A 27,694-nucleotide genomic window follows, 5' to 3' on the forward strand; every position below is an offset into this window, starting at 1 on the left:
TTAAGATTGACTTATTTAGCAAATATTTTAAAATACTATTAACTATGAAAGTTACAGTAATAATTTATACAAAGAAAAAAGTTCATATAGAAATATACAATGGGGTGTATAACAAATACAAAAACTAACACAACAATAGAACATCTGTTTTATATTTGGTACTGTAGAAGTCTGTACTTAGGCACATTTTGATATGTTAGGCCCTTTATTAATTATCTCATGCTGCATTTCCATCTGCTACTAGAACTGAGTTGAAAGCTCTTTGAAATGTGTCCTGTTCGTTTCTATCAACAAGAAGCCAAAATCAAACTAGTTATGACTGTGGCCAATGCAAATGTGGATGTTAAACTTTGAGTAGCAGAAAGAAGGACTGTCAGTTATTATTATTATTTATTTCTTAGCAGACGCCCTTATCCAGGGCGACTTACAATTGTTACAAGATATCACATTATTTTTACATACAATTACCCATTTATACAGTTGGGTTTTTACTGGAGCAATCTAGGTAAAGTACCTTGCTCAAGGGTACAGCAGCAGTGTCCTCCACCCGGGATTGAACCCACGACCCTCCGGTCAAGAGTCCAGAGCCCTAACCACTACTCCACACTGCTGCAGTTAATTATTTTATCAGGGAAATATTAGAAGTACTGTAGGTGAATGATTTTAAAATGTAATATAATCTGACATTGCAATCTTTGACCTTTGTGTTGTAGATCGGACTACAGATGGAACTGGTGGCAGCCATACAGTAGTTTGATGTTTTACAGACTGGTTTCATGGGCAGATCGAAAAGTAGCAGTGAATTCTATAACTTTATACTGACAGAAGGGTGGGACAAAACTACAAACCCTGATGTTAATTCCAGAGGTCAAAGGTCTTTCCTGGTCTGAACTGTTAGCTTACTGGTTTTCAATTAGTCAAACTGATCAAAGAGGCTTTGTGTTGGTTAAAGAATTAGTTATACTGATTTAGATAAAAGATCATTTTAAATCCCTTTACTGCACAATTATTGAACTATTGATGTCTACTCTCCTCAAGTAATCAAATTATAGCTAACCCAGGTTAAGGAAGCCAGTCAATATTTGTTCTAATTCCCCAACACTTGTTGGTCACCAACTTACCAGCAGTTGCTGGAATTTCCAGCGTTTACGCTACATGTTCAGCACAAATTAATTGGCATAACTAACCTGAACGTGACATTTTACATATTGTACAGAGATAAGCCTATATTTCTTTCAATAAGCCAAGACCCTCTTTTACTATTGTACCATTTTTATATTTGAGTTTTTTTCAATACAAGTGAAGGACTGAGAATTAGCAGCCACCTACTGTTTCTATATCAGACATCTAAGTGTAATCCCTTTGGTGACAGTTCAGGTTGAATGGTATAGTAAAACCACATTAACTGAAATGGCTTACATTTTGTAACTACCAGCATGGTGCTACTTTTTTGTTGTTTTAAATATTTTCTTAATGTAAGTATTTTTTTCGGCCAGTTGTGTTTTTTAGATAACTAAATCCATTCATCATTTCAAAAACACGAATTTGCAGATCTGAATGAAATGGTACATGGTAGCAGTTGTTATTGTGCAAGGTTAAAAGGTTAATTTGTATTAATTGACATTGATGGAATATTATATAATACAGCAGTTTTTATTTATTTATTTATTTTTTATCAGTTACATTAAGAAAATACAGATTTAACAAAATCACAGGCTGATTTCTTCAGGAGAGCCACTACTAACCTGTGTTACGTAAATTCTCTTTTAACCAGTTATAAATCCTGGAATAATATTTGGTTTTAAAACAGATACGGGATTTTTTCATTTCCTTTATGTGTTCAATAGCCTCGTGTTGCTTGTGTTCATCCATAGTGCTAGTAATAAACTTCACCAGCTGAAAATATAAACAGAATGGTTTCAATACCACTTAGTCAATCACCACATTTATATGCATATGTTAAAAGATCCAAGAAAAAAGCCCTCACAGTGAATTCAGCCCAACAGTGGGATTAATCTTTTCTTTTTTCTTACCAGATCTTATCTGGCATTCATTCAAATCAAACGTCAGAATAATTACACCACAATGCAGATGCAGAGCTTGATATTTTCGCTATTTTCCATACATTGTGCTTGTTGTATAAAGATAATAACACTCCATGAACTAGCATGGAATGTTGCATTATTTCATTTGTGAGGACAGCCGTAAACAGGAACAAAGCAGAATTGTAATACATAATTGATATGGGAGATTACATTTAAATACTTCACTAACATTTCTGCATATGAAACAGAGTTAAATATAGCAGATAAAAATATAGTTCAAAGGGCTTTGGTTCGGTTCACTGCAATGAACCATATGTGAAAAGGGTAAGCATTCAATGAGGTGCAAACAGCACATGACTTGTCACCTTCCAAACTACAGTAATGGTATCATTTTCACACCTGGTCTAGCTGGAATTCACTTGAAAACCTCTCAGCCAAGTCTCCTAGTGCAGATGTAAATTGATGGCCTCCATGCCTGAAAAGTAAGAAACAGTTAAAGTTTCCTCCCAGTATTTGGAGTTGTTAGTTGCTTCTTTAGTAACCAGCTCAATACAACAATGTAACTGCTTCTATTTACAAATGAGTCATAGTTTTCCATAGTTGTATCTGTTATTATTATTTATTTCTTAGCAGATGCCCTTATCCAGGGTGACTTACAATTGTTACAAGATATCACATTATTTTTACATACAATTACCCATTTATACAGTTTTTACTGGAGCAATCTAGGTAAAGTACCTTGCTCAGTGGTACAGCAGCAGTGTCCCCCCACCTGGGATTGAACCCACAACCCTCCTCTGGTCAAGAGTCCAGAGCCCTAACCACTACTCCACACTGCTACCCATACCCTTTTTTGCTGTGCTTACTAACTATTCCAGTGACGTGGGGAAGCCTATTAGCTTTGCACTATGCGCTGAATCATTGGGTCCTCATTGGAAAAATGCCTCCTCTAACCACCACTAATTGGTTACAAAACATAATATAACTTGTTCATTGCCTCAGCCTTCTGAGTCTTTTTTTTCGTCATTACAATATTACTTTTGCTTTACAAGACATTCAAATTCAATATTCAAATAAAGAAGTTTACATGTTATATATATATATATATATATATATATATATATATATAGAAAATGTGCAAGAATTATCCAGCAAAAACACAAATAAAACAAATAGAGTGGATACTTACTCTGTTTGAAAATGTTTCCAGTTTTCTTGTATGAAGCCCCATGCTAATGACTGACCAATGTCATTTTCTATCACATAGTTCAATAAAGATCCTGTATATCGCCTCTGAACCAATGAGCTATCCAGTGAATACTGTAGGTACCTTCAAGAACAAAGTTGAAATTGAAATGAAGGTCGTAGTACAAATAAATACGTGATAATGGTAAGATGAAAAACATACTCTCTATTATAGAAAATGCAGGTCCACCTGCCATATTGACAGCAGGCTGATCCTTAATCAGCTCTGACCTGTGCTGAATAACTCAAGGACATTTTGGTTTGTAATGTTTTCTGAGTACTCTACGTTAACTGACCCCCTGTGCACTAAACTCACTCAGGGGTGCTCCAGGGAAACAGTTTTTTCACCAAACAGTGTAATCAGTCATGATTTTGCCCAGATGTGAAATACCATTATAATGAGGAATTTTACCTGTTCAAAAGCCATGGTTCTCTACTGCAGCTCAAGGCAAAGAGTAAATATTGATCTTGTTCTGTGCCATTCTGACTTTGAAACATCTCCCAAGCAAACTCCCATTCCTTAACACCACCAGAGGCAATTCCGTAACAATAAATATCATATCTTAAATATGATGGGATTCTGAAAAAGGAAAAAAAGAAAGCACTAGTTTTTTTGCGTTTCGCCACTTTGGTTGTAAAAAAAAATGGTACTTTAATTTAATACTCATAAATGTCACATTCTAAAATATATTGTTGCAGTATATTTTGTCATTCCATTTATGGAACAGGAAAGCTTTTTTTTTACTCTACGTTTGTGGCAAAGTGGATAACAGTGTGCAGGTGATCAATAAACATAGACAATTATAATCAAGGTGCAATGTTGTTTAACCCTTTGCTGTCCATTTATTCAGCGCGTTTCAGCCGTGTCAGGTCCAATTTATTTTCACACGCACAGTTTATTTTAGACGCGCTGTTTAAAAGTATTTTTTTCACAGTAAAACGTGTTTAAAAGACACTGCATATCAACAGGACACTCAGTACTGCATCTCCAGCCCCGCCCCACCCCACCCCTTGTTCGCTGTATTTTTCACATACCTCTTCATAGTCGTGCATACCGATAAATGATCTCCTGATCACTCATTTTATCACCAAACTCCTCAATAATATGATCCAAGTCATTATTTTATTACTATAATATCTCAAAAAGCTCTGCAAAATCTGTGATATTCTTTGAGCCCTGGATACAGAATCAGCTATCTTGTTTGTTTATGTCCATGTTATCTCTGTGGTGCCAGGCTATGTGTAATGCTCAGATCCGCCTGTTTTTTTCTGGTTTTTTTCTGGGGTTTTTTCGGCTTCTCTCGGCTCCTATCGGTCTCACTCGGCCATTGAATGGTTTTCCTGGCTTTTCCAGAGAAAAAACGACTAGAGACCTGTGTTTTACATCTTTTTGATGATGTCGGACAGGGTCCGACATCGGACCGGAAAGGGAAAATTGTAATGTTGGACCTGGTCCAACATAGGACCGCAAAGGGTTAATGGTTGTATTTTGTAATCCCAATGCTGATGGCGAACAACAGTAAATAATAACAATGTCAATGAAAAGCAATACAGCGTCGTGTATTGCTTATTTATAATCCGCGGGTTTGCCCCGAAATAATAACAGTCCCGTTTTAATTCACCCACACGTAACACATACACAAACACAAACACCATTCCACAGTGCGTGCTCTAGTGCTCATGATGAAAATACATTACTTATTATTGTGTAAACAAAGTGAAGTGTTGTCCAGGTTCGTGCTGGCCTTTAGCGACAGCTCCTGGATCGTGTTTAGCTGTCTAAATAATCACATGACATAAATACAGTAATTCATAGTTTTTCATGACATATCCTCTATTTATATTGAAACTACAGTAGGTCACTCATAAGCACTGGAAGCTACATGGAATTGTTTACAAACACTTTTTAGTTCTGGTTGCAGTTCATTTCCTTCATCGTAAACTAGAAACAAAATAAATATATTTATATTCTTATACATTATTTCCGGTTTGTGTTATATGACTACAAGATTTTATCAGCTTTTCATTTTAAGTTCAGTCAGATATTTTATTTTTACTAGGATAAAAAAAGTCATCATCTTGAGTCAATTGGCAGTATTTTCTACGTGATACTGTACTAAGTGGAACCTGAACAATCTGCCACTGGGATCGACCCTGATAGCGATTTGAAAAAGGACTTTATTCCCATCAGCGGCAGATTGACATCAAATCAATTTCCATTGGAATTCCCTGAGCCCCAGTTAAGATGGCGGGCAGGCAGAACTCCATCTCTCCAACTCGCGATGATGGTGAAAGTTATCTAATGAGCATTCAATGTACTGGAGCAGGTTTTAAATCTCAAGACGGCCAAAAAAAACATACGTTGGCTAAACTGTGAATATATTATAGTGTCAGGAAAATATTGGATGTTGGCGAATTCATAAATAATATTAATAATATTGATACAGGCCATACAATTTGTAAATGACTGAATTACAAAATATCAAGGGAGAACTGTACTACATATGCATGTTTACAAACAAACATTCACAGTGTAAGCAGCTGATAGAACCATAATAGAAAACAATTTGGGTACTTTTTCAGCTACTCATAGCAATAGGTATCTTATTGACTTTCCATCTTTGCTGTCTAAAAATCACACTTACTTGTTTTCAGTAGAATTGCTCATCCATCTTCCATAAAGTGAAGCTGCTAACTGGAGACATTCTTTAAGACCCAGCCAGCATGCTGTTTTCACTGATCTGTGCACTGATACCCTTCAAGAGAACAAATGAACAAAAACAGTATTGCACCATCTATTATGCTGAAACCTATGCAGTGAAATTGTTAATTAACCGGAACACAACTTGGATCCACATGATTTTTTAAAATCTGTTAGACCCCGTTCACAGTACTGTGCTGGCCCAGGGCACCCGCATATTTAGGTCTGCAACCCCGTTCACATTTGCGGTTTAAGGAGCCTTTGCACGTTCACATGTCTGAAAAGCAGTCCTAAAATGTGCCAAATTGCTTTTTTTTATGGAAAGATAGTCTGCACTCAGAATGGAAGAACTACCAGAATATACAATAATCCTTGATTTGTAGCAGATGTTTCTTATTAATATATATATTTTTCAATGCAGCACAGTAGCAATTTTATGGTATATATTTAAAAAGAACTATATATATTATTGATTATTTTGACTTAATGTTATGGTGCATCAAATAAACAATGGTGGCTGAATATGCCAAGTAGCCAGCATTATTGATCATTATTGAGATCCACAATCTTGCAGTTTTTATATTTATTGCTTAGTTATTAAATAACAGGAAGAAAAGGTAATTGTAACAAATTAAGCTTAATTATGAATGCACCAGCTCATATATCATGTGAAAGACACAACCTGAACGTCAACCCGATAGATTTTTTTTTAATTTAATACTTTTATAATTAAAGTTGTATGATGTAGAAATAATTACCTTTCAATATTGATCCACTGCCGTCTTGGCTAGCAGAGCATTCGCTTTTCTATGTACCGTTCACACGTGTGGGAGTATGGGACTGTCTACTGAGCTACATGACCACATTGGTCATGTGATACAAAAAGGCGGCCCTAAGTCTGCTTTGCGTTCATATATAGTAAAGGCTGGCCCTGGTCCTGCAATTGCAGGCCCTAGGCCACATCGAAACGGTGGCCTAAATCTATGCCGGTCCACAGCTGCCTTTTCTTTTTTGGAGGGTTCACATATGAGAAACTGTGGCCCTGAGGCAGCCCTGGGCCACCTTTAATCGCAAGTGTGAATGGGGTCTTAGACGTTAAATTGGGTTTGGCAGACTATAAAGGTTAATAACTGTCATTGTTGTGTATTTAATACATGCAAAGCTAGGAGCTTGCTGTAGTTTTTGGTCTTGGCATTGGTCAGTTATCCAGAAAATCAATAAGCCTACTTACACCCCTATTTGTCTGGTTATTTTACATTGTACTGTATATGCAATTCAAATTATATGCGATGTAAATATCAAATAATTTGAAATAGGGAATACAATACGGCAACACTGTACAATACCAAATGCAAATAAAAAGATGGTAATACAATAAAAAATTGTTTTATGATACTTACTGCATAAACGCATCATCCTTCACTTTATAGACATCTCCTCCTATTAAATCCATATAATATTTATAAAGCGGAGAAAATATTCTTAACAAATATTGCTAAAAGAAAAAAAAAAAGTTATTTAAAAAATGTTAAACATTGTTTAATATGATGGGCATGTGAACTATGTTTAGTTTTTAAATACCTTGAATAATCCATATAAATGAGTGTTTGACAGAAAGTTCAGATGCAAATCTATGATGTCTAGTGCTGTACTCCATACCATAAATTCTGTCTCCTTGGAGAGATATTTAGTTGTGCTTAGAGCAGTTTCAACATCTAAATACCCAGACCTAAATTGAAATGGAAACAGGTATTAAAACAGGCATGTTTAAACATTAATTTATCAAATACAAACTATAAATATCTATCACTGATTTAAAACAACAAGGAGCCGTGCCACTAGGTTTTTAAGAGGGGGCACAAATACAGTAAAACAGTAGAAAATCTAATAAAAAGAGACAGAAAATGGGATTTATGGTGAACTGGACTTTATATCAAGCTGGTCAGAAAGGATGTCATTTACAGTATTGGTCACTTTCAGGAAAAATCGTCTATTTCACCCCCTATACATGGGGCTATCAAAAAACAGAAGATCTATCTTATTACCACCACTTTGTAGGTTACTTATTTTTTCGAAAATGACACTGAAAACACATGAATGATAGAAAAGCTGCAATTACAATATTACTCTCAAGAAGAGAATTGTTATCCCTTTTTACATTTGGTTCTCCTTCTAAGTAACAAATCGTTGCTTTTCCTATGACGTGTTTTTTTTATTAAGGACTGGACGTGACCTTGAGACCTTGCTGATGCAGTATAACTACCTTGTGTCTTGTTGCTGTGCTCAGTCTTGCCATGGTGTATGACTTTTGACAGTAAACTGTCTTCAGCAACCTCACCTTGTTAGCTGAGTTTGGCTGTTCCTCACCCAGTTTTATTCCTCCTACACAGCTGTTTCTGTTTCAGTTAATGATTGTGTTTCAACCTACATATTGAATTGATGATCATTAGCACCTGTTTGGTATAATTGTTTAATCATACACCTGACTATATGCCTACAAAATCCCTGACTTTGTGCAAGTGTACCTAGAAGAATTGATGCTGTTTTGAAGGCAAAGGGTGGTCACACCAAATATTGATTTGATGTAGATTTTTCTTCTGTTCACTCACTTTGCATTTTGTTAATTGACAAATATAAACTATTAACATGTCTATTTTTGAAAGCATTCTTACTTTACAGCATTTTTTCACACCTGCCTAAAACTTTTGCACAGTACTGTACATCACAATATACTGTAATCTACACCACAATAAAAGATCACCTCAGTGAAAGGTTATCTAATTGAATACTCACAATACTAATTTAAAAGCATCATCAATTATCTGTGCTCTGTTTTTCACTGGTATTGCCTGTGAAAGATGAGGAAAGAGAGTTAGCCAAAGACAAAACAACACCAACTATAACGCCAACAGAGGTTTACAACAAAGAGGTAGCAGGCTATGTTGTTGTTTTGAAATCCATTTAACCCTGCCCGTGTTTTACCACAACATGGGTTTACAACAAACTTCAAAGTGCTGTGTCAGTGGCTGTCATTTTATGATACTTAAGGGTGGGCTATGCTAATATTTCATAATAATATTATTACACAAACATTCAAATGTTACTGACCTCACAATGGCCACACAATGGTTTACAGCAGATATATTTTAACCATTACACTTTTCATAGCTTTTTTTCTCTCCACCTCTGAGAATGGTTACTATATTGTACGTGTTATTATTGGACAAAGGATTCCCTTAAGATGACCTTATAGCCAAAAAAAATGTATGTTAATATGGTGTGCTAAAGCTGTGTCAACTTAATCCCTCCAATAATAGTCACTCCAGTGCCTAAAAAAGCTAACATTGCTTTGGATAATTTTAATAATTATCGTCCCATCTCAAATCTGCCATCTTGGTAAAATATTACAACGAGCTGTCACTTTGCAATTAAATTGCCATCTAACTGCAAATAAACCTATGACCTTTTGCAATCTGGTTTTTCGACAACTACACAGTACTGAAACTGCACTTGTTAAAGTTACAAACGATCTTCTTATGGCAGCTGACTCAGGTGCGTTATCAATTTTAATTCTTTTGGATCTTAGTGCTGCATTCGACACTGTAAATCATGCTATCCTACTTGTTAGGTTAGAGAGTTTGTTTGGCATTTCTGGCATTGCACTAAAATGGTTTCAGTCTTATCTTACTGGGCGTCAACACTTTGTCTCTCTTGGTGGTTTTAGTTTTGAGGTTGGGCTGGTAACATCTGGTGTCCCACAAGGCTCAATTTTGGGCCCTCTACTATTTAGTATTTACATGTTTCCCCTTGGTCACATACTAAGATTACATGGCCTGAATTATCATTTTTATGCAGATGACACCCACATTTATGTGCATACTAAATCTGACGTTGATGTTGCTGCCTCTGTGCTTGCTGGTTGCATTTCTGATATTAAGATATTGTCACAAAACTTTCTGCATCTTAACTGTGACAAGACAGAGGTTATGTTGCTAGGCACTGCCCACCAGTTACATAAAACCAATGCTGTTAACCCTTTCAGTTGATGGTACTATGCTTGAGTTTAGATCCACAATTAGAAATTTGGGAGTTATTTTTGATCTTGGATTAACTTTTGAACCTCATGTGCAGAATACTGTTAAGGCATCATTTTACCACCTTAGAAACATTGCTAGGGTGCGACCTATGCTTTCTGCTTCTGTAGCTGAAAAGCTGGTTCATGCATTAGTTTTTTTGAGGACTGATTATTGTAACACTCTGCCTGCAGGCATCTCCAAAAGCACACTGTCCAAATTACAACATGTTCAGAACTCAGCAGCTTGTATCCTGACAAGGTCACGTGTAAGGGATCATATCGCTCCTGTTCTAGAGTCCCTGCAGTGGTTGCCTGTCAGGTTTCGTGTTGATTTTTAAATTTTACTTCTTACTTTTAAGGCTTTACATGGTTTGGCTCCACAGTATTTATCTGATCTCTTATGAGTCTACACCCCTTCAACTGATCTTGGATTGTTATGTGTTCCCTCTGTTCACCTGCGTTCTGTGGGCGACAGGGCTTTTTGTTGTTATGCCCCAAAACTTTGGACACCATTCCTAAAGAGAACAGGGATTCTGCTACTCTTAATGCTTTTAAATCTAGCATAAAGACCTACTTTTATAGAAAGGCATTTTTATGACTGTTTTTATTTTCTGTTTTGTTTGTTTGTAAAGCGCTTTGAGATGTTGCTGATTAATAGTGAGATTTCAGTGTTTTTATCAGCAGTGTCATCTGGATGTGTGCCTGTGTTGCATATGTTGTAAATAATGTTGTTTTAAACATAGCCAATGTGTGTGTGGTTACACAAGAACATCACAGCAATACTTGTATGTTATTTCCTTTCTTCTCCTTTGCAAGGATGAAATGTTATCCCTATTTCCCATTTTCTAATATTTAGACCTTTCCATACTTTTCTGTGCATTTGGCAACAGTAAACATCATTAAGCTGTTTGAACTTGTATGGACCCATCAAGATGTTCCACTGGAAGCCACTGGAATGTCTTCATGTGTGATGCAATAATAATAATAATAATAATAATACTGGGAGTGGCTTGTGCAGACTTGTTTTAATTTTTATGACCAATTCAGTTGAAGTGTAACAATATCAAATGTTTTTTTTTTTGTTTACTGTCCTTACCTTTTTATGCTGTCTACATAAATTATGTAATATATGCAAATGTACTTTTTTTGTACTTCGGATTCTGGTTATATTGTTGTAATCACTTAATAATTTAATTAATGGACAGAGTAGACAATCAGCTGGAGAAATATACTGTTGACAATCACAGTCTAGTTTGTAGGCTGAAGCAAAATGTTTTATAAAACATAAAAACAAAAATACAAACTGGTAGTGAAATCAAAAGTGCATATTCCCTTCAAGGAAGTAATTTGCAGTTATTATGCAAATTATTTACAATTAGTTTAATAATTTGAATTAGAACACATTTATTTCACACATGTACTAAACAGCTTGCTTTTGACCCGCTTTCTTTCCATAGAAACACATAGACCTAAAACTTACATTTGGGTCTTTCATTAGTTGATTCAGCACTCTCTCCCAATTTGAATGGTCATAGTTCACTCTGTAATACCCTGAAACATTCACATTCAATAGGATCCAGTCCTGGTCTGAGGTAGCCTGCATCTCTGGGAATAGACCTAAAATAACAACATATACATCATATTTAAATACAGAGCATTCCTCTTCATAAACTACACATTCCAATCTAGATTGTAAAGTAGTAATACTAAATGCATCTTTTTAAATTCAATGACAAACATTTTGACCATACATCTTTATCAGTCTCTTCAGATTATAAATATGTTTCAGAAATATGTTTCAACTTACTGTTATTTCCTTCAAGCCATTTCATTGGTTGCACAGATCCATTCTTTATCCAATTTATAGGAACAAACCAACTAAAAATAATATAACATGAGAACCTTATGATTTATACGGTGTGCTGTTTTAAAATGTTACACCACATTAATGCTGCTTGTTGATTTTAAAGCACATTAAGACATTACTCATTTGAAAGGCTCTGTATGAATATTTGTTTCTCTCTTTTTCCAAAAATCAAAATATAGCATGACATCATTCCCAAACAAACACTGAAAGGGTTTTTCTTTTGCCAATAAGAGCAAAAGGCACTCCAGATGTCAAAAAGCTTTGATGAAAGTACGAGTTGCAGGACATTAACTGCACTAAAGCACGATCTCTAAGTCAAAGACTACAGACCTCTTTAACTGGAGGAGGATCAGCGAGGGTCGAGGTAGAGTGATGTTTTTAGTTTTGCAATACAGCCCTTGACTCAATTTTATACAGCTTGTGACATGTAGCACAAAGTCTAAAAATTGAAATGAAGTGAATTGGAAAATGTTACATTGAAATACTTTTGGGCTCAGCTGTACTTGTGTGTGTCGTATGAGGACATGTTTGATCTCTGGTTAAAATTGCTGTGCCTGTTTACACTAAAGCAATGTTGGATTAAAAAAGAAAGAGTACACATACTTGCCATGTGAAGTTTGATTATCTGGTTTTGTTAAGAAACACTTTTCCTGAGTAATTGTACCCGAAGATGTATTCAGTGTAATAAGAGGATATCCCATTTGTAATGTCCAGGAGTCCATTATATCTTTTACAGGGGCTGGCAACTGGAGTTCATTCTGACTGTCTACAGACTTTTTAAAACACAAAAAAGACCTTTATTACACTCGAAATTTGAATAACTTTAATATAGTAATTATCAGTTTACAGGGGATTAGTTTACTTTGAACATAGATTTAAATGTTTTAGATTTTGGTGTTAATTGTATTTGACATTAACACTATAACAACAGAATTACGGGCCCTATTCACAAAACTTCAAGGACTTTTCTTTTAGGGCTATTTTTTTTAACAGCGTTTGTTAACATTCTGTTAGGTCAATGAAAATGAAAATAAACGAATGAACCCTCCCTACAGTTGAAAAGGATTTAATGAACTGCAAACTCTTTCATAATGAAAGTGGGCTTTAAAAAAAACTACTACACATGCAATGACATTGTTATTACAATAAGCAAAACATTATCATTTTTTTAATTACACATGCAAACAAATAGTAGCCTCGCTATGTGTGTTGTTAACTACAATGTTATGAATGCCATTCATTTCCAGCCATTTGAATTGCAATCTAAAATGCAAAGTCCATGTGTGGATCATCTGCTCTGTAGTGTTCAGAACTACTGCGTTTGAAACCTAAAATATAATTAACACAGTAGCCTACTTTTTGCCAGTGATTCCACAGGTTATCCTGCTCAACGGTCATGTAGGAGAAGTTCTGAAGATAGGACTGTAAAGAAACAAGCGTTACTACAGCTTATTATGTTAAAAACAAAATGTTATAAAAAATAGCTTTTTTTTATTACGCCTTGTTAATCTATATATGGAAAGCCTGCTAACTAAAGGAAAGACCTTTTCAAACTCACGCTGAGCCCTTTTTGGAACACTTTCTTAGTCAGGAAACTGGCAGCCATTCTCACAATGGAAGCCCCCTAAGGATTACAAAAATGAGAACATCTGAATTATTAATGAAAAAAGGGTAAAATGAAGGGTAAAAAAAGCCATCAGCATATACTTTTCATGTGCCACAATGAGTCACTCATTTAACCTTTTAATATGTATTGCTTCAAATGCTCATGCTGTGCAGAGAAAGTCAATGGGCACTTGTTACCAGCTCTTTGAAACAAATGTAACATTTTAAACCACAGGGTTGTAAAGTAGATTCATAATTAAGTTATATCCAGACAGCTTATTGTAAGTCTTGTGTTTAGGTTCAATAAAAGCTAAGCAGTACTATACAAGTTACTTGTTTTTTTTTTTTTTGTTTTTTTTTTACTTTATTCCTACATTAAAACTCACAGTTTAAATATCTCCACAGTATAGTAGCAACTTAACTGGTCTTTAAAATAACTCTGGCTAATACTTTAGGCACAGCACAGAAAGCAGGACTAGAGGACACAGTTGAAAATTAAGTGGAGAAAGACTTAGGACAGAGGCAAGCAGACACTTCTTTACATAGGGTGTGGAATTGGTCAAATAGCCCTGTTGTATCTTTAGGATCCTTTAAGAACTTTAAGAACCAGACAAGAACAATGACTAAGAATCAAGTGAGGATGCTGGGGATCTGGATGTGTGACTGGAAATCTAAGCTAGCCATTACTGTAATGCATGGGGCAGTCTTCCCAGTAACATTTATTTTTTGGTTTGTAAATGATTTAGTTGAGTCATTCCATACTCTCCCTGATTCACTGCAATGTATAAGTATTTTGCTGCACATACTATACCTTATTGTAAGTCACCAAATTAAACATAGGGAGTATCTGATGAGATTGTATTTCTTCTTCTTTTACAGTCAGCGGCTGAGACATCAGAAATGAATCTGTTGAAAACATCTCCTGCATGTCTGCGAAAGCATGTAGTTCATTCTTGAAAAGCAATTACAATAAAAAAATAAGAACAACCCACAGTTTTATAATGAAATGGTTTTATAATATTGTTGCCTCAATAATATTAATAACTTACCAACTTCATTTGAGGTTCCACATAATGAGGGACTAAGAACTCAACAAATGTTGCCAAACCCTCATTTAGCCACAAATGATTCCACCAGTTCATAGTCACCAGATTTCCAAACCACTATAAAGTAAATACAAGACACATGTTTAAATATATGTAATAATAAATACCGTATACACAAACTCATAAAAAATGTTTTTTGTTGGATTCCTAGTCCCTGTAGATCAATTGTAAGACAATGAGAAAAACATAACGAATACAAAGAGTTTAAAGGCACTTCCTTACAGTTGTTTCCAAACTTAAAAATGTTTACCTCTGCTGGTCTCAGAACAAGGATTGTTACTCTAAACTTGGAGACTATGTGGCATACACTATATGAGAATGTATTTAAGTTTCCCCAGTACCTATACCCTGTTGATATCCTGGGTTCCTATAGACCAGCGGTGTGCTGATACTCATATTTTACAACTAATTACCGAATTACCTTTAAGAAGGAAACTGGGATATGCATTTCTTTTTTTAATCACAGATAACACCTTGCCCAGGGCTACGTCCCACAATCCACTGCAGAGACGATGCATTTCTAAGGAAACTAAGGAAACTGAAAAAAAAAAAAGATTTTATATCAAAAGGCTAAAAGAAAGGTAAAACAAATAACACTGTGTAACATTTTTTTTTTTTTTTTTTGGTTCCTGGGTAGTAAGTGTTATTTCCTAATTGCTTATGCCTCAAAAGTATAGTAATGGCTATTATTCCCCACAAACTTTGCTTTTGTGGCCAGGACAGTGATATTTTGAAATGTACCTCTTTCCAATGAGAAAACGGGCGAATTTGTGTCTTTTCGTTCACATAGTCAGAAAATAACAACATATGAATCCAAATTAACATGTATTTATACTAAAGTAATACAAAAATGACTACAGAAGATTTAGAAGTGAGTAGTTTTTCGAGATTTACGATTATACTGTAAATCACTTTCACGAATCAGCCCCCAAATGTAGTCTCCCATCATGTTCTCGTTATACTGTCCTTGGTAGCGGCGTTCAAAGTCCAGTATATCTTGGTGGAAGCGCTCGCCTTGATCCTCCGAGTACGCTCCCATGTTCTCCTTGAAATTATCAGGATGAGCATCAAGGATATGGACTTTGAGGGACATCCTACAGCCCATTGTGCCGTAGTTCTTCACCAGAGTCTCAACCAGCTCCACATAGTTTTCGGCCTTGTGACTGCCCAGGAAGCCCCGAACCACTGCGACAAAGCTGTTCCTTCTTGGGGAATTCATTGCACTCCAGGATCTTCTTTATCTGTGGTCCGACGAAGACACCGGCTTTGACCTTTGCCTCAGACAGCTTAGGGAAGAAGTCTTGAAGGTACTTGAAGGCTGCCGACTCCTTATCTAGAGCGCTGACAAATTGTTTCATAAGGCCCAATTTGATGTGCAGTGGTGGCATCAGCACCTTCCAGGGGTCCCAGCCGTACTCATCATACTTCAAGGCGTCCAGCAAAGTCTTGATGCTGTTGTAATCCTCTTTGAGGTACACCGAGTGAGCCAGGGGAAGAGACTGGTACTTGTTACCATTATGGAGCAGCACGGCTTTGAGGCTCCTGGATGAGCTGTCAATGAAGGACAGTATAATGAGAACATGATGGGAGACTACATTTGGGGGCTGATTCGTGAAAGTGATTTACAGTATAATCATAAATCTCGAAAAACTACTCACTTCTAAATCTTTTGTAGTCATTTTTGTATTACTTTAGTATAAATACATGTTAATCTGGATTCATATGTTGTTTTTTTCTGACTTTATGTGAACGAAAAGACACAAATTCACCTGTTTTTTCATTGGAAAGAGGTAAATTTCAAAATATCACTGTCCTGGTCACAAAAGCAAAGTTTGTGGGGAATAATAGCCATTTGCTATACTTTTGAGGCATAAGCAATTAGGAAATAACACTTACTACCCAGGAACAAAAATTGTGTTACATAGTGTAATCGCTTATAAAATAGAAATGAGTTTTAGTTAGTTTAACACTGTCAGATTGGTATTGATCGATACTCAATAATTGTGCAAACAAGGGAAACAATTAACACGTTTTATTCCATTTAATTAATACGTAACAACTTCAAATTTCTTAAAGGTAATTATTCGGAAAATATGAGTTTCAACACACCCCTACTAGAGACGATTTTGTTGTGTACATTATACTTCATGATAATATGATACAAATGATGATATAGTAAGTTGAAAGGTGTTGCTATAACCTGCCTGATGTCCCAGCTCATGTGCAATAACAGTGCAAATGACTGCTCTCTGATCCAGAGAATCTTTCATTTGGTTATGTAACAGATAATCCTCCCTGTAAATCATGAGCCCCCAGTTTTCCATTGCATTTGCAATAAAATCAGGCAGTGCAACAAGATCTGAAATACACAGAAACAATGTAATGGTCAAAGTGAGTCAATGCCACAGAATAAGCAATTTTGTATTGTTCCCAAGAATTGTCAGAATATACATAGATGGATTATATATTTTTTTATAAATACTATTACAGCTGAATACCATAGTAGTGATTTTGCAACTATGTAAAAAACAAAATTGAACAATGTATATCTTCAAATTGAATTATAGGGTTTAGAAAAGTCATCTTTATGACTGCAGTATACACAAATAAAATACAGTACCATCAATAAGCGTATAATGTCTAAATTCAATACAGTATGGAATGTGTTGATTTTAAAAATGGTGTTACCTGTTTTTGACAGTGGGTAACTCACATTAAAGAAATGTTCCAAATGTGTTAGGATTGGCCCTGTGACATTTAAAGCATAATCAGCCTCACCATTCTCAATAGCGCTTTTACGAGCCCAAACGCGTATCTGTGAGGAAAAATGGTAAACAACACATCTATGTGTCTATTAAAAAGACTCCTGGGCCACTGGTCAGTCATCTTTGGTCAGCCAAGACACCATATTGGATGCATAACCAAAAAGGTCTAAGGCACATAACCAACATTTAAAGGTAGTTTTTTGTAAATGCAACAACTATTCTCTAAAATATAGAACCTGATTAATGGCTTTACTAAGTACTGTAAAGCTATGGCAACATCACAAACTTGTATTTAATTCAGGCTGCAATTCATTTGGTGGTAAGATCAGTTGTATTTTTGTCACGTACCCAGTAGTTAATGGTTACCAGACTACACACTACTTCCTATACATTAGAACAGACAAAATGCCAGCCATTAGATGCCTACTCAAGTTTAAGTATTGAGAAAACATAGATTTTTAAGTTTTAAATATTCCTTCATAAGTCATTTAGGCCTGTAAGTTAAGACGTCACGTGTATGGTGTCTCTTATTGTTATAGAGATGTCATTGTATGCACTTCGGACAAGAGGAGCGTGAAGCAAAGTTAAGATGCTCAACACTGAGCTCAATAAGAGAAACTCCAGTACTGGAAAATGCCTGTAATGGTTTCTTTGTGGTGTTTTTAACCCCAAAATACATACATTTTTTATATAATTATGGTGATTAAGCAAGGGAAGATCATTTTGAAAGCCAGATATTGATACAACTGAATAAAAATGAAGAAATAAATACTGTGGTGGATATACTTGGTGTTTTTTTTATATATATTCCACTGGGAATAGTATGCAGGTCAGTGTTTTTGATATTGTTGCATAAATAGTTTGGCACATAATAAAGGCAGTGTCAAACAACATTCTTTCATTCATATATATATATATATATATATATATATATATATATATATATATATATATACAGACGTGCTCAAATTTGTTGGTACCCTTACAGCTCATTGAAATAATGCTTCATTCCTCCTGAAAAGTGATGAAATTAAAAGCTATTTTATCATGTATACTTGCATGCCTTTGGTATGTCATAGAATAAAGCAAAGAAGCTGTGAAAAGAGATGAATTATTGCTTATTCTACAAAGATATTCTAAAATGGCCTGGACACATTTGTTGGTACCCCTTAGAAAAGATAATAAATAATTGGATTATAGTGATATTTCAAATTAATTAGTTTCTTTAATTAGTATCACACATGTCTCCAATCTTGTAATCAGTCATTCAGCCTATTTAAATGGAGAAAAGCAGTCACTGTGCTGTTTGGTATCATTCTGTGCACCACACTGAACATGGACCAGAGAAAGCAAAGGAGAGAGTTGTCTGAGGAGATCAGAAAGAAAATAATAGACAAGCATGGTAAAGGTAAAGGCTACAAGACCATCTCCAAGCAGCTTGATGTTCTTGTGACAACAGTTGCAAATATTATTAAGAAGTTTAAGGTCCATGGAACTGTAACCAACCTCCCTAGGGGGCGGCCGCAAGAGGAAAATCGACCCCAGAGTGAACAGAAGGATAGTGCGAATGGTAGAAAAAGAACCAAGGATAACTGCCAAAGAGATACAAGCTGAACTCCAAGGTGAAGGTACGTCAGTTTCTGATCGCACCATCCGTCGCTTTTTGAGCGAAAGTGGGCTCCATGGAAGAAGACTGTGGCAAAGTGCCCCGCCCCTGTGTGCATTTGTGTGTTCTGTGTTGTATATATGCGTGCGTATGTTAATGTTGGTGTATAGATTGGTACACGGGATATAAACGGGTCTGTGTTTCACGTGTGTTTAAATTGTATATTTGTATTTAGGCACGAGGAGAGCACAAATCACTTCACGTGCTGGTTAAATGTAATATGTGAGCACGGGGTTGCACAGAATTAATTCACGTGCTGGGATTCAAGTGAATAATTAATTAGTAATTGAATCCCAGCACAATAGTATATATAGACGCACATTTCTTGCACTCAGGGTTGGGTGTTCGAGAGTGGAGAACGGGTGTGGAGAAGGAGAAACTAAATAGTGAAAGAAAGCGTAACTATAATAGTTGTTTGTACTCACCGTGTTTGTTTGTCTCCGTGCACCGTTTGTTAAGTGTTTAGTCCGTTTTGTTTATATGTTTCTTTTGGCTACCAGTGCCGTGTCCTGTTTTTGTACTGTTAAACCTTTTTATTTTGTTAATAAACGCTGAGTGCAGCCATTGCACTCAGCTCATCATCACCACCGTCTCTGTCTGTGTATTCCTGTCTGGTCTGACGCCACCCACTCTGGCCGTCTTTGTGACAAAGACCCAGGAGGACTCCACTTTTGAAAGAAAAACATAAAAAAGCCAGACTGGAATTTGCTAAAATGCATATTGACAAGCCACAATCCTTCTGGGAGAATGTCCTTTGGACAGATGAGTCAAAACTGGAGCTTTTTGGCAAGTCACATCAGCTATATGTTCACAGACGAAAAAATGAAGCTTTCAAAGAAAAGAACACCATACCTACAGTGAAACATGGAGGAGGCTCGGTTATGTTTTGGGGCTGCTTTGCTGCGCCTGGCACAGGGTGCCTTGAATCTGTGCAGGGCACAATGAAATCTCAAGACTATCAAGGCATTCTGGAGCGAAACGTACTGCCCAGTGTCAGAAAGCTCTGTCTCAGTCACAGGTCATGGGTCCTCCAACAGGATAATGACCCAAAACACACAGCTAAAAGCACCCAAGAATGGATAAGAACAAAACATTGGACTATTCTGAAATGGCCTTCTATGAGTCCTTATCTGAATCCTATCGAACATCTATGGAAAGAGCTGAAACTTGCAGTCTGGAGAAGGCACCCATCAAACCTGAGACAGCTGGAGCAGTTTGCTCAGGAAGAGTGGGCCAAACTACCTGTTAACAGATGCAGAAGTCTCATTGAGAGCTACAGAAAACGTTTGATTGCAGTGATTGCCTCTAAAGGTTGTGCAACAAAATATTAGGTTAGCGGCCCCATCATTTTTGTCCATGCCATTTTCATTTGTTTTCTTATTTACAATATTATGTTGAATAAAAAATCAAAAGCAAAGTCTGATTTCTATTAAATATGGAATAAACAATGGTGGATGCCAATTACTTTTGCCAGTTTCAAGTTATTTCAGAGAAAATTGTGCATTCTTCATTTTTTGTGGAGGGGTACCAACAAATTTGAGCACGTCTGTATATATATATATATATATATATATATATATATATATATATATATATATATTCGATACTTCTGGGGAACACAAGGAAGGTCATTTTGGTGCTTCTGAATAAATTTCAAGCTATGTTTGTTTAAAGTACTGTACTAATGTTTGTTTGCCAGTACTGATATTTGTTATACAGAAAAACATGCTGCAAATTATATTATATATATTATATATTTGTTAATATGCAGTATATTTACCTGCAAATATCATTAGACCTTCCAATTGCAGATTTACTTTAATGCAGAAAATAAAATATTTTCAAGATATCGGGTGGGGGGGGTTGGGGGGGGGGTACTGCTGCACAGCAAATTCAATTCTAACAGGGTGAATGTTTACCTCGTTACTTCCTTCGAACTTGCTAACATAATCAAATTCACAAACTACAAAAGCTGTTATATAAGTGGACATCTTTGGTGTCGTACTAAACGTTGTGACATTCCATTTATGTCCATTCTCATCTTCTCTTATTGTTACATCTGAAACAAAACAATAAATAATTAAAACATAATCATTTACAATAATGAAAACATGACATCATATTTATTTATACATATTTATAATATGTATATATTACTTTTGACAGTCTATTCTCTTTGCTTTTATTATCGTGCAAAACATCCACCTTTACAACCTAGATATTAAGACATTGTAATTTACAGTATAGTCACTAAAACACTTTTATGGAGATAAACCCTGTATGCCTCCTGTAAGTGATCCTATATTTAGACATTCTAATTGTTACTTTTCACTCATTTGTGGTTCATATAGATATTGGATTCACTATTAGAGTGGTTTACGGAGTGTTTCTGAAGCGTAAGTAACCATTCTCTCAAGTTAAACAGTGCTTTGAAAATTAGAATACACTTTTAACCATCTCTTAAACAAGGGTTTTAAGAACTGCAAACCTGATTTAATTTAACAAAACGACATTAGAATAAACTGGTCCTTCACTAAACATTCTCCTTTGGAGTTTTGTGAACAGGGCCTTTTTTTTCACCCTCACATTTCTGTAAATTTTAATAAAATGGGATAGTAGTCAAAGAGTATTGTACTTTACAGTTTCTTGGCTGTTACTTTGACAATACTCACCAACAGCTGGCATATTTGAAAGCGCAACATAATTGTAAAGATGGACAATCCTGACATCGAAAGTGGCTTTCATTGCCGGTTCATCAAAGCAGGGGAAAACAGATCTTGCATAGGTGGGTTCCATTTGGGATGCAACCACAGACCTGGAAGAAGTGTCAATAAATAAGACTGATCCAATGTTTGGTAATAAGATTATTCAGAGCTAAAATACTGCTCAAGCTGCATGTGCTGATGGTACAGTACGGTTGGTGTCTCTATTTTTAAAAAAATAAATCAAGTTTCATGATTTATGAAGTCAGTAAGACCTTTCATTGGGAAAACCTGTCTCCCATTTTGGGCAGTATTGGAATGCAGTGGGATCTATTCAATTGATCTAAATAGGAGCAAAGCTAGGTTGTAAAATTATTGAAGATGTCTCACATCTGGACATTGGAATCCATTCTACTCCCCTATGTTTATGGGTTTGATCAGGAAAACACTATTACTACACACAACAGATTACCTGGAAATATGGTGTGACGGGGTAACACCCCCCCACCCCCGTGTGTATTTTGTTTATTTGGTATTATTATTTAAATGTATTGTTTATTGTTTAAATACAGTATGTTTTGTTATTGTTGTTTTACAGCATGGATGGGTTTAAAATTCCTCATCCATGCTAAACCCGTGCAGAATGTGACCGTCTCCAGATTTATAGATTTATTACTAATCTGGAGGCCGTCACATGTATAAAAACCCACAGCTGTGGCTGAGCGAGGTTAGTGTGTTCAGAGGCGGAACGAGAGACATGAGTCGTGAGATAAAGAGAATAATATAGAAAACAATTGCTACCTGTTCTGGTTTTACACCAGCACGATACTTGTTTGATCCATCTCTTTTTTTGTCTGTTTATTTTGGCCATTGTGCCGTTTTGTTTGTTTTGTTAAAGTGTTTTGCTTAAAATCTTTTATTTACTTTATAATAAATTGGCGCATCAGCGCATTCAACCCCAGTACTGTGTGGCCTGCATTTCGTGGTCTGACATCACCATCAGCTATCCTGTTCACACCTGGAGATTAAAATGGCATGGTACCAAATGATTTCAATGAAAATACTGTCACAACTTCATCTTTAGCTGCATTTGTATTTATATGAAACATTAGCACAATATGACCCATCACATTTTTGTCTTACAACACACCAAAATGTAATCTTTATTTACATTTCAAAAGTTCAATTTTAAGGGCAAGCTTCCTTCTGATATAATGTTGGTAACACACTGCATCATACATCAGTATTATGAAAAAGTAGATCAACAAGACCTACATCCACCAAATGTTGGTTGTTTGAATGTGCGAGTTCTTTAACATCGTGCTGCCTTTCTCTCCCTGTAGTCTGCACACTGAACGCACAAGTTATTTCCTGCCAGTGAAAAAAAGGTCCTGCCCAAGAATCTCTGGACAGCCGCTTGTTATCCTTTTGATCAGCTTGGTGTGCTTTCCTATAGCTTTCAAAAACATCACATCATCACCCGAATAGGTGACTCCTCTGTATTATTGCGTACCACTAACTGAGACAGTTAAGGGTTAAAATAACAGATAGATTTTTTTTTTTGTTTTCTCACTATTTACTAGTTAAGATGTGTAAAGTAAATCAATTAAGATTGGGTCATTTTATATGCATTGTGAGACAAAAAAGGTCAAAGGTAAAATTTCAAGGTAATGCATTTTAACAAGACCAATATCTATTTACATATTTGTTCTTAACCAATTATGTTTGTCTGAAAAAGATGAGTGTACATTGAATTTTGTTTTGTGAACTTTAGCAAAGACATACCTCATTGGTTTTTGCATAAAATATATATATAATTCATCTGCGTTCTTAGCCTTCTATGGCGTACAGGAAATAAAGAATATGGTGACCTTTCAATTTTAATTCAATTCAGTCCACCATTTTTTTGACCACTTTTTACACATACAGGCAGCACATTTCGTGTTGACATCGTAGTAGGATTTCTGAGAACTGCCTGCTGTGGAGTGGTGCTTTCTTTTCTGTGTGCCATTTTTTGCATATACGGGATATGATCGCTCGCTGTGATCAATTCAACTTCCTCTGCTGGTACATGTGTGATCGATGACATTTTTCTAAATGGAATGAGGTTTAAAAAACATTTGGAAGCAAACTTTCCTTTCCTCCTGGGTGCTGACATCTTCACGCGTGTTGTCACAACTGCCGTAAACGATACCAAACACGACGCAAAACGTATGCAAATTAGCAAAATGGTAATGATTCGTCACGCACACGTGACCTTTCCTTAGCCCTCAGTCATTTACTCACCAATATCTGTGTTTTCGTCGTGTTTAACTGTAACTCCCTTTTTAAAATAACCATGAGCACTGTTTAATTTGTTTTGTTTCTGAATTAAAACAGAGAAACTGTTAATTGTGAAATTAATTTGTAAAGGAGAGGCGAAAAGTCGGAAGAAAACAAAGCCGGAACCCCTAGTGTGAGTGTGTATAACTCGTCTCGACACTAACTGAGGGAGGATGTCTCTTGGAGAAAATTAGAGGTAGTCTGTTTTTATTTGTTTATTTAAAAAAACAAAAAAACAAAAAAAAAAACTGAATACATTTTTAAAAAATGCAACACAGATCTAAAGATCAGTCTATTCATTTTCCTGAAAACACTATACAACTTTTTTTTTTGTTAAATTCAGATTCCACCTCTCTGGACCCCCATGGTCATACATACAATATACTGCCTTCAGGTGCCATCGCACATAGATTTGCTTAGATCCAAATTTCCGTTGTGTTTGTTTTGCTTGAAATGCGATTTTAAGTTATTTACATCACACAACACAGTTTTTTACTTGTATTTGAGCATGTTCAAAACCAGATGGAAATAAGAGCACATTCTACTACAAAAAGTGTTACAATTTTGCTTTTCAAATAAATATTTACTAAAGCTTTTCAAAACAATTAGATGTATTTGCCTTATGACTTAAATTAAAATCAATACAACTTAAATGAAACATTTCTAGCTGGGTTTTGGTGGGGACTCCCTTGGCCTTGAGGTCACATGAGGTGTAAATAACACAACTGAGACCTAATCAGACAGTATCTGTCAATGTGCTTGTAAGGAGAACATTAGTAGGCAATCACACAGACAGTACTGGGTTGTGCTGTGGCAGATGCATAAAATATAACATTACAATTGTAACGGATGGCTCTTTAACCATATGACTCATTGAGCTCCGCAATACAGTGTGGCTCTTATAGGAAGTGTCCCATGCAAGGACAATCTGCAGTCTGAATGAAGCAGGTAGAGTAAATATTCAGTAAACATAGAGCATGCTGTGCTTAAAAAATATTGAGCACAATCTGCTGAGGCTGTTCCCTAGTCAGGTAAAATCTAATGTCATTGTATCCATTTTTTTTTCTTTGCTACTATTTATTCAGAATTATTTTAAAATTACATTAGTGACATATGTTTGTGTATGGCTCAAGAAATCCCTGTTCATCAATATGGTTGGACATGTCTGAGCTAAATATACCTTATGAAAACTGACATCTGTGCCAAATTGAAACTTCTCAGACTCTCAGGAACTCTCTCCCAGCTTTGGTGTGTGATGCTCCCACCGTCGCTCGCTTTAAATCAGCTCTCAAGACCCACCTGTTCTCTCTTGCTTTCCATGCTCTTTAAGCCTGATATCTGCTATTAGCTGCTACTATTTCATGTATTATACTACTATCATGTATTATGCACTTTCCACTGTATTTAATGTATTATGAATGTTCTTGTTGTTACTGCATCTTGTAAAAGCACTTTGTGAAAGGTGCTATATAAAATAAAGATTGATGTATTGATTGATTGATTCTCAATCCATTTTGGAAAGTGGATGTATTACCATTAAGATGTCATTTTAGAGGCTTTTTTATTGCACTAAAAGAACATGCTTAAAATATCAGCTCTATAAATTAATGTTTCACAAAAATGTTACTAATATAACCAATTTTGAGGGGAGGAATCCGCACAGCAAATTGTCCAGTGTTGAAATCCCAGTGTTAGCCGTCAGTGCTGATTTCAGGCGTTACATTTTCACATTTGACACCACACGGTGTTGTTTCATATCTAAACCAAGGTATATTTCACAGTGTAAAACAAAGTACACTAATCCACAGTAATTATATCAACATTCGTGATTTTAATCGGCGGTTTCTGTAATGGCACCGCTTCTGTCCGTGCTGGAGAAGTTCAAGACAGGCTAATATATTGTAACGGGCACGGCTGGACTGACTCGCCGTTGCCACCTGTTGGCTGATTGTGTGCCGTGCCCGGAGCCGGAGAGTGGAGCGTGGATCCATATGCACACTGGGAAAGTGTTGGATTTGACTCCTACAGAGGTAATTTAACACTGGCCAATTTTCCGTTAATTTCTAAAAGCTGCCCCTCTAGCTAAAACTACATCTGGGGTGTAAACAAACGTGACTGTCAACAAGTTCCTACTACAGCTAGTTTGCATTTATTACTTTGTGTCCCAGCAAAGTAAAACAAAAAAAAAATAAAACTTATGTTTTGTACTTGCCCAAATAGATAATTGTATTCACAACATGAGTTTTTTTTTCACACAGACATAAGTTGTTTGAAACTGTCTATTAATGGAACGTTCGCTAAAAGTAAATTACATAAGCTTAAACAATATAAACCTGTTTAGTTGTTTCTAAAGTGTAGTAAATGTGATATAAATAAATAAGATAAATAACAACAGTATTATTTCAATGCTATAGTTACACTACAGTGTGTTGTGATTTGGTTATATAATCCTAACTTACTTTACAAATCGAAACATATGGACGTGGCAGTTTTGTTTATGCACTAAACGTCATATTAGTTTCCTAACATTGTTGATATATATATATATATATATATATATATATATATATATATATATATATATATATATATATACGCCTATATATTCATTCACATCTTAAAATGCATATAGTTTTCTTAACTTTTATTATTATTATTATTATTATTATTATTATTATTATTATTATTATTATTAATCTTTCATGTATCTACCGGTACTTACATGTTCTGTCCTTCGTCTGTGTAATGAATTATGAAGAGTCCGTACATGTGCCTTTTCTCCCCGATTGCTCCAGTAAAAACACACCTCAGCACATACACACTGTCTTTCTTCAATGTTGTGTTCAATTCGAGCACCATATAAGGATTAACCTCGGCTTTCCAAACATCCAGGACCAAAGGAACCTCTGTACCTCCTGAAACGATTTCCAGTTGACTGACTGTGACATTCAAATGGGAAATATGAAGTAAAATGATATCCGTTTCTTCTTTGCACTGGAAAGTGATGTTGGCTTCACCGGTAAAACGGTAAGTCCCATCATAATCAGGATCTAGACGCGGCCAAAGCTCCAGCTGGTAGTTAATTGGTACCAGGGTCTGAGGTAGTCGGTAGTGATCCCAAATCCCGGGGCGACTGGGCTTTTGGGTGGTAGCGGCAAAAGTGCTACTGAAAGGTATCGGTACCTGCGTTGGCTCTTCATGCATAGTCGCATTGCCATGTCCCATTCTTGATATGGCGTACAGAGCAGCCAAAACGGTAAAGCTAATCAATAAAGCAGCAAATAGCACTGTGACCAGAACTGCCGCTGTTTTACTTACGTAAAAACCACTTTTGCATTTGGGACCCATAGTGCAGGATTAATGGTATTGATTTGGGGGTGACTTCAGCGTTCACTTGCCAGCTATATGTAAAAATATATATATTGAAAGCTTTCCTCTCCAGGAGTCTTGGTTTACATTCACAGAGCTGCGATGAAAAGTGGGTTGTGCTATTATCAGTCAAAACCCAATTGCTTCAACTTTTTCTGTAAAGAGTGGCTGGGAGTCATCAAGTTAAATGTAACTTTATTTTAACTGAACTGAAGTACCATTCTCG

The 27,694-nt window shown here is 35.9% G+C and overlaps 1 protein-coding gene across 1 annotated transcript; it reads right to left on the bottom strand.

Moving 5' to 3' along the window:
- LOC117408724 (aminopeptidase Q-like) lies at nucleotides 1-27,694 on the bottom strand. The gene is made up of 20 exons (XM_058992653.1): nucleotides 26,822-27,694; nucleotides 21,748-21,890; nucleotides 20,995-21,134; nucleotides 17,333-17,459; nucleotides 16,849-17,003; nucleotides 14,588-14,701; nucleotides 14,350-14,490; nucleotides 13,492-13,557; nucleotides 13,290-13,355; nucleotides 12,537-12,706; nucleotides 11,874-11,944; nucleotides 11,547-11,683; nucleotides 8,785-8,840; nucleotides 7,573-7,720; nucleotides 7,392-7,486; nucleotides 5,936-6,046; nucleotides 3,703-3,870; nucleotides 3,235-3,375; nucleotides 2,445-2,520; nucleotides 1-1,896 (listed from the first exon to the last, which is right to left on the bottom strand). Exons 1-20 carry the CDS (start codon nucleotides 27,445-27,447, stop codon nucleotides 1,741-1,743), a joined length of 2,907 nt encoding a protein of 968 aa, XP_058848636.1. The 5' UTR covers nucleotides 27,448-27,694; the 3' UTR covers nucleotides 1-1,740.

The sequence above is a fragment of the Acipenser ruthenus genome, chromosome 2 (assembly GCF_902713425.1).
Source record: "Acipenser ruthenus chromosome 2, fAciRut3.2 maternal haplotype, whole genome shotgun sequence".
Classification (NCBI taxonomy): domain Eukaryota; kingdom Metazoa; phylum Chordata; class Actinopteri; order Acipenseriformes; family Acipenseridae; genus Acipenser; species Acipenser ruthenus.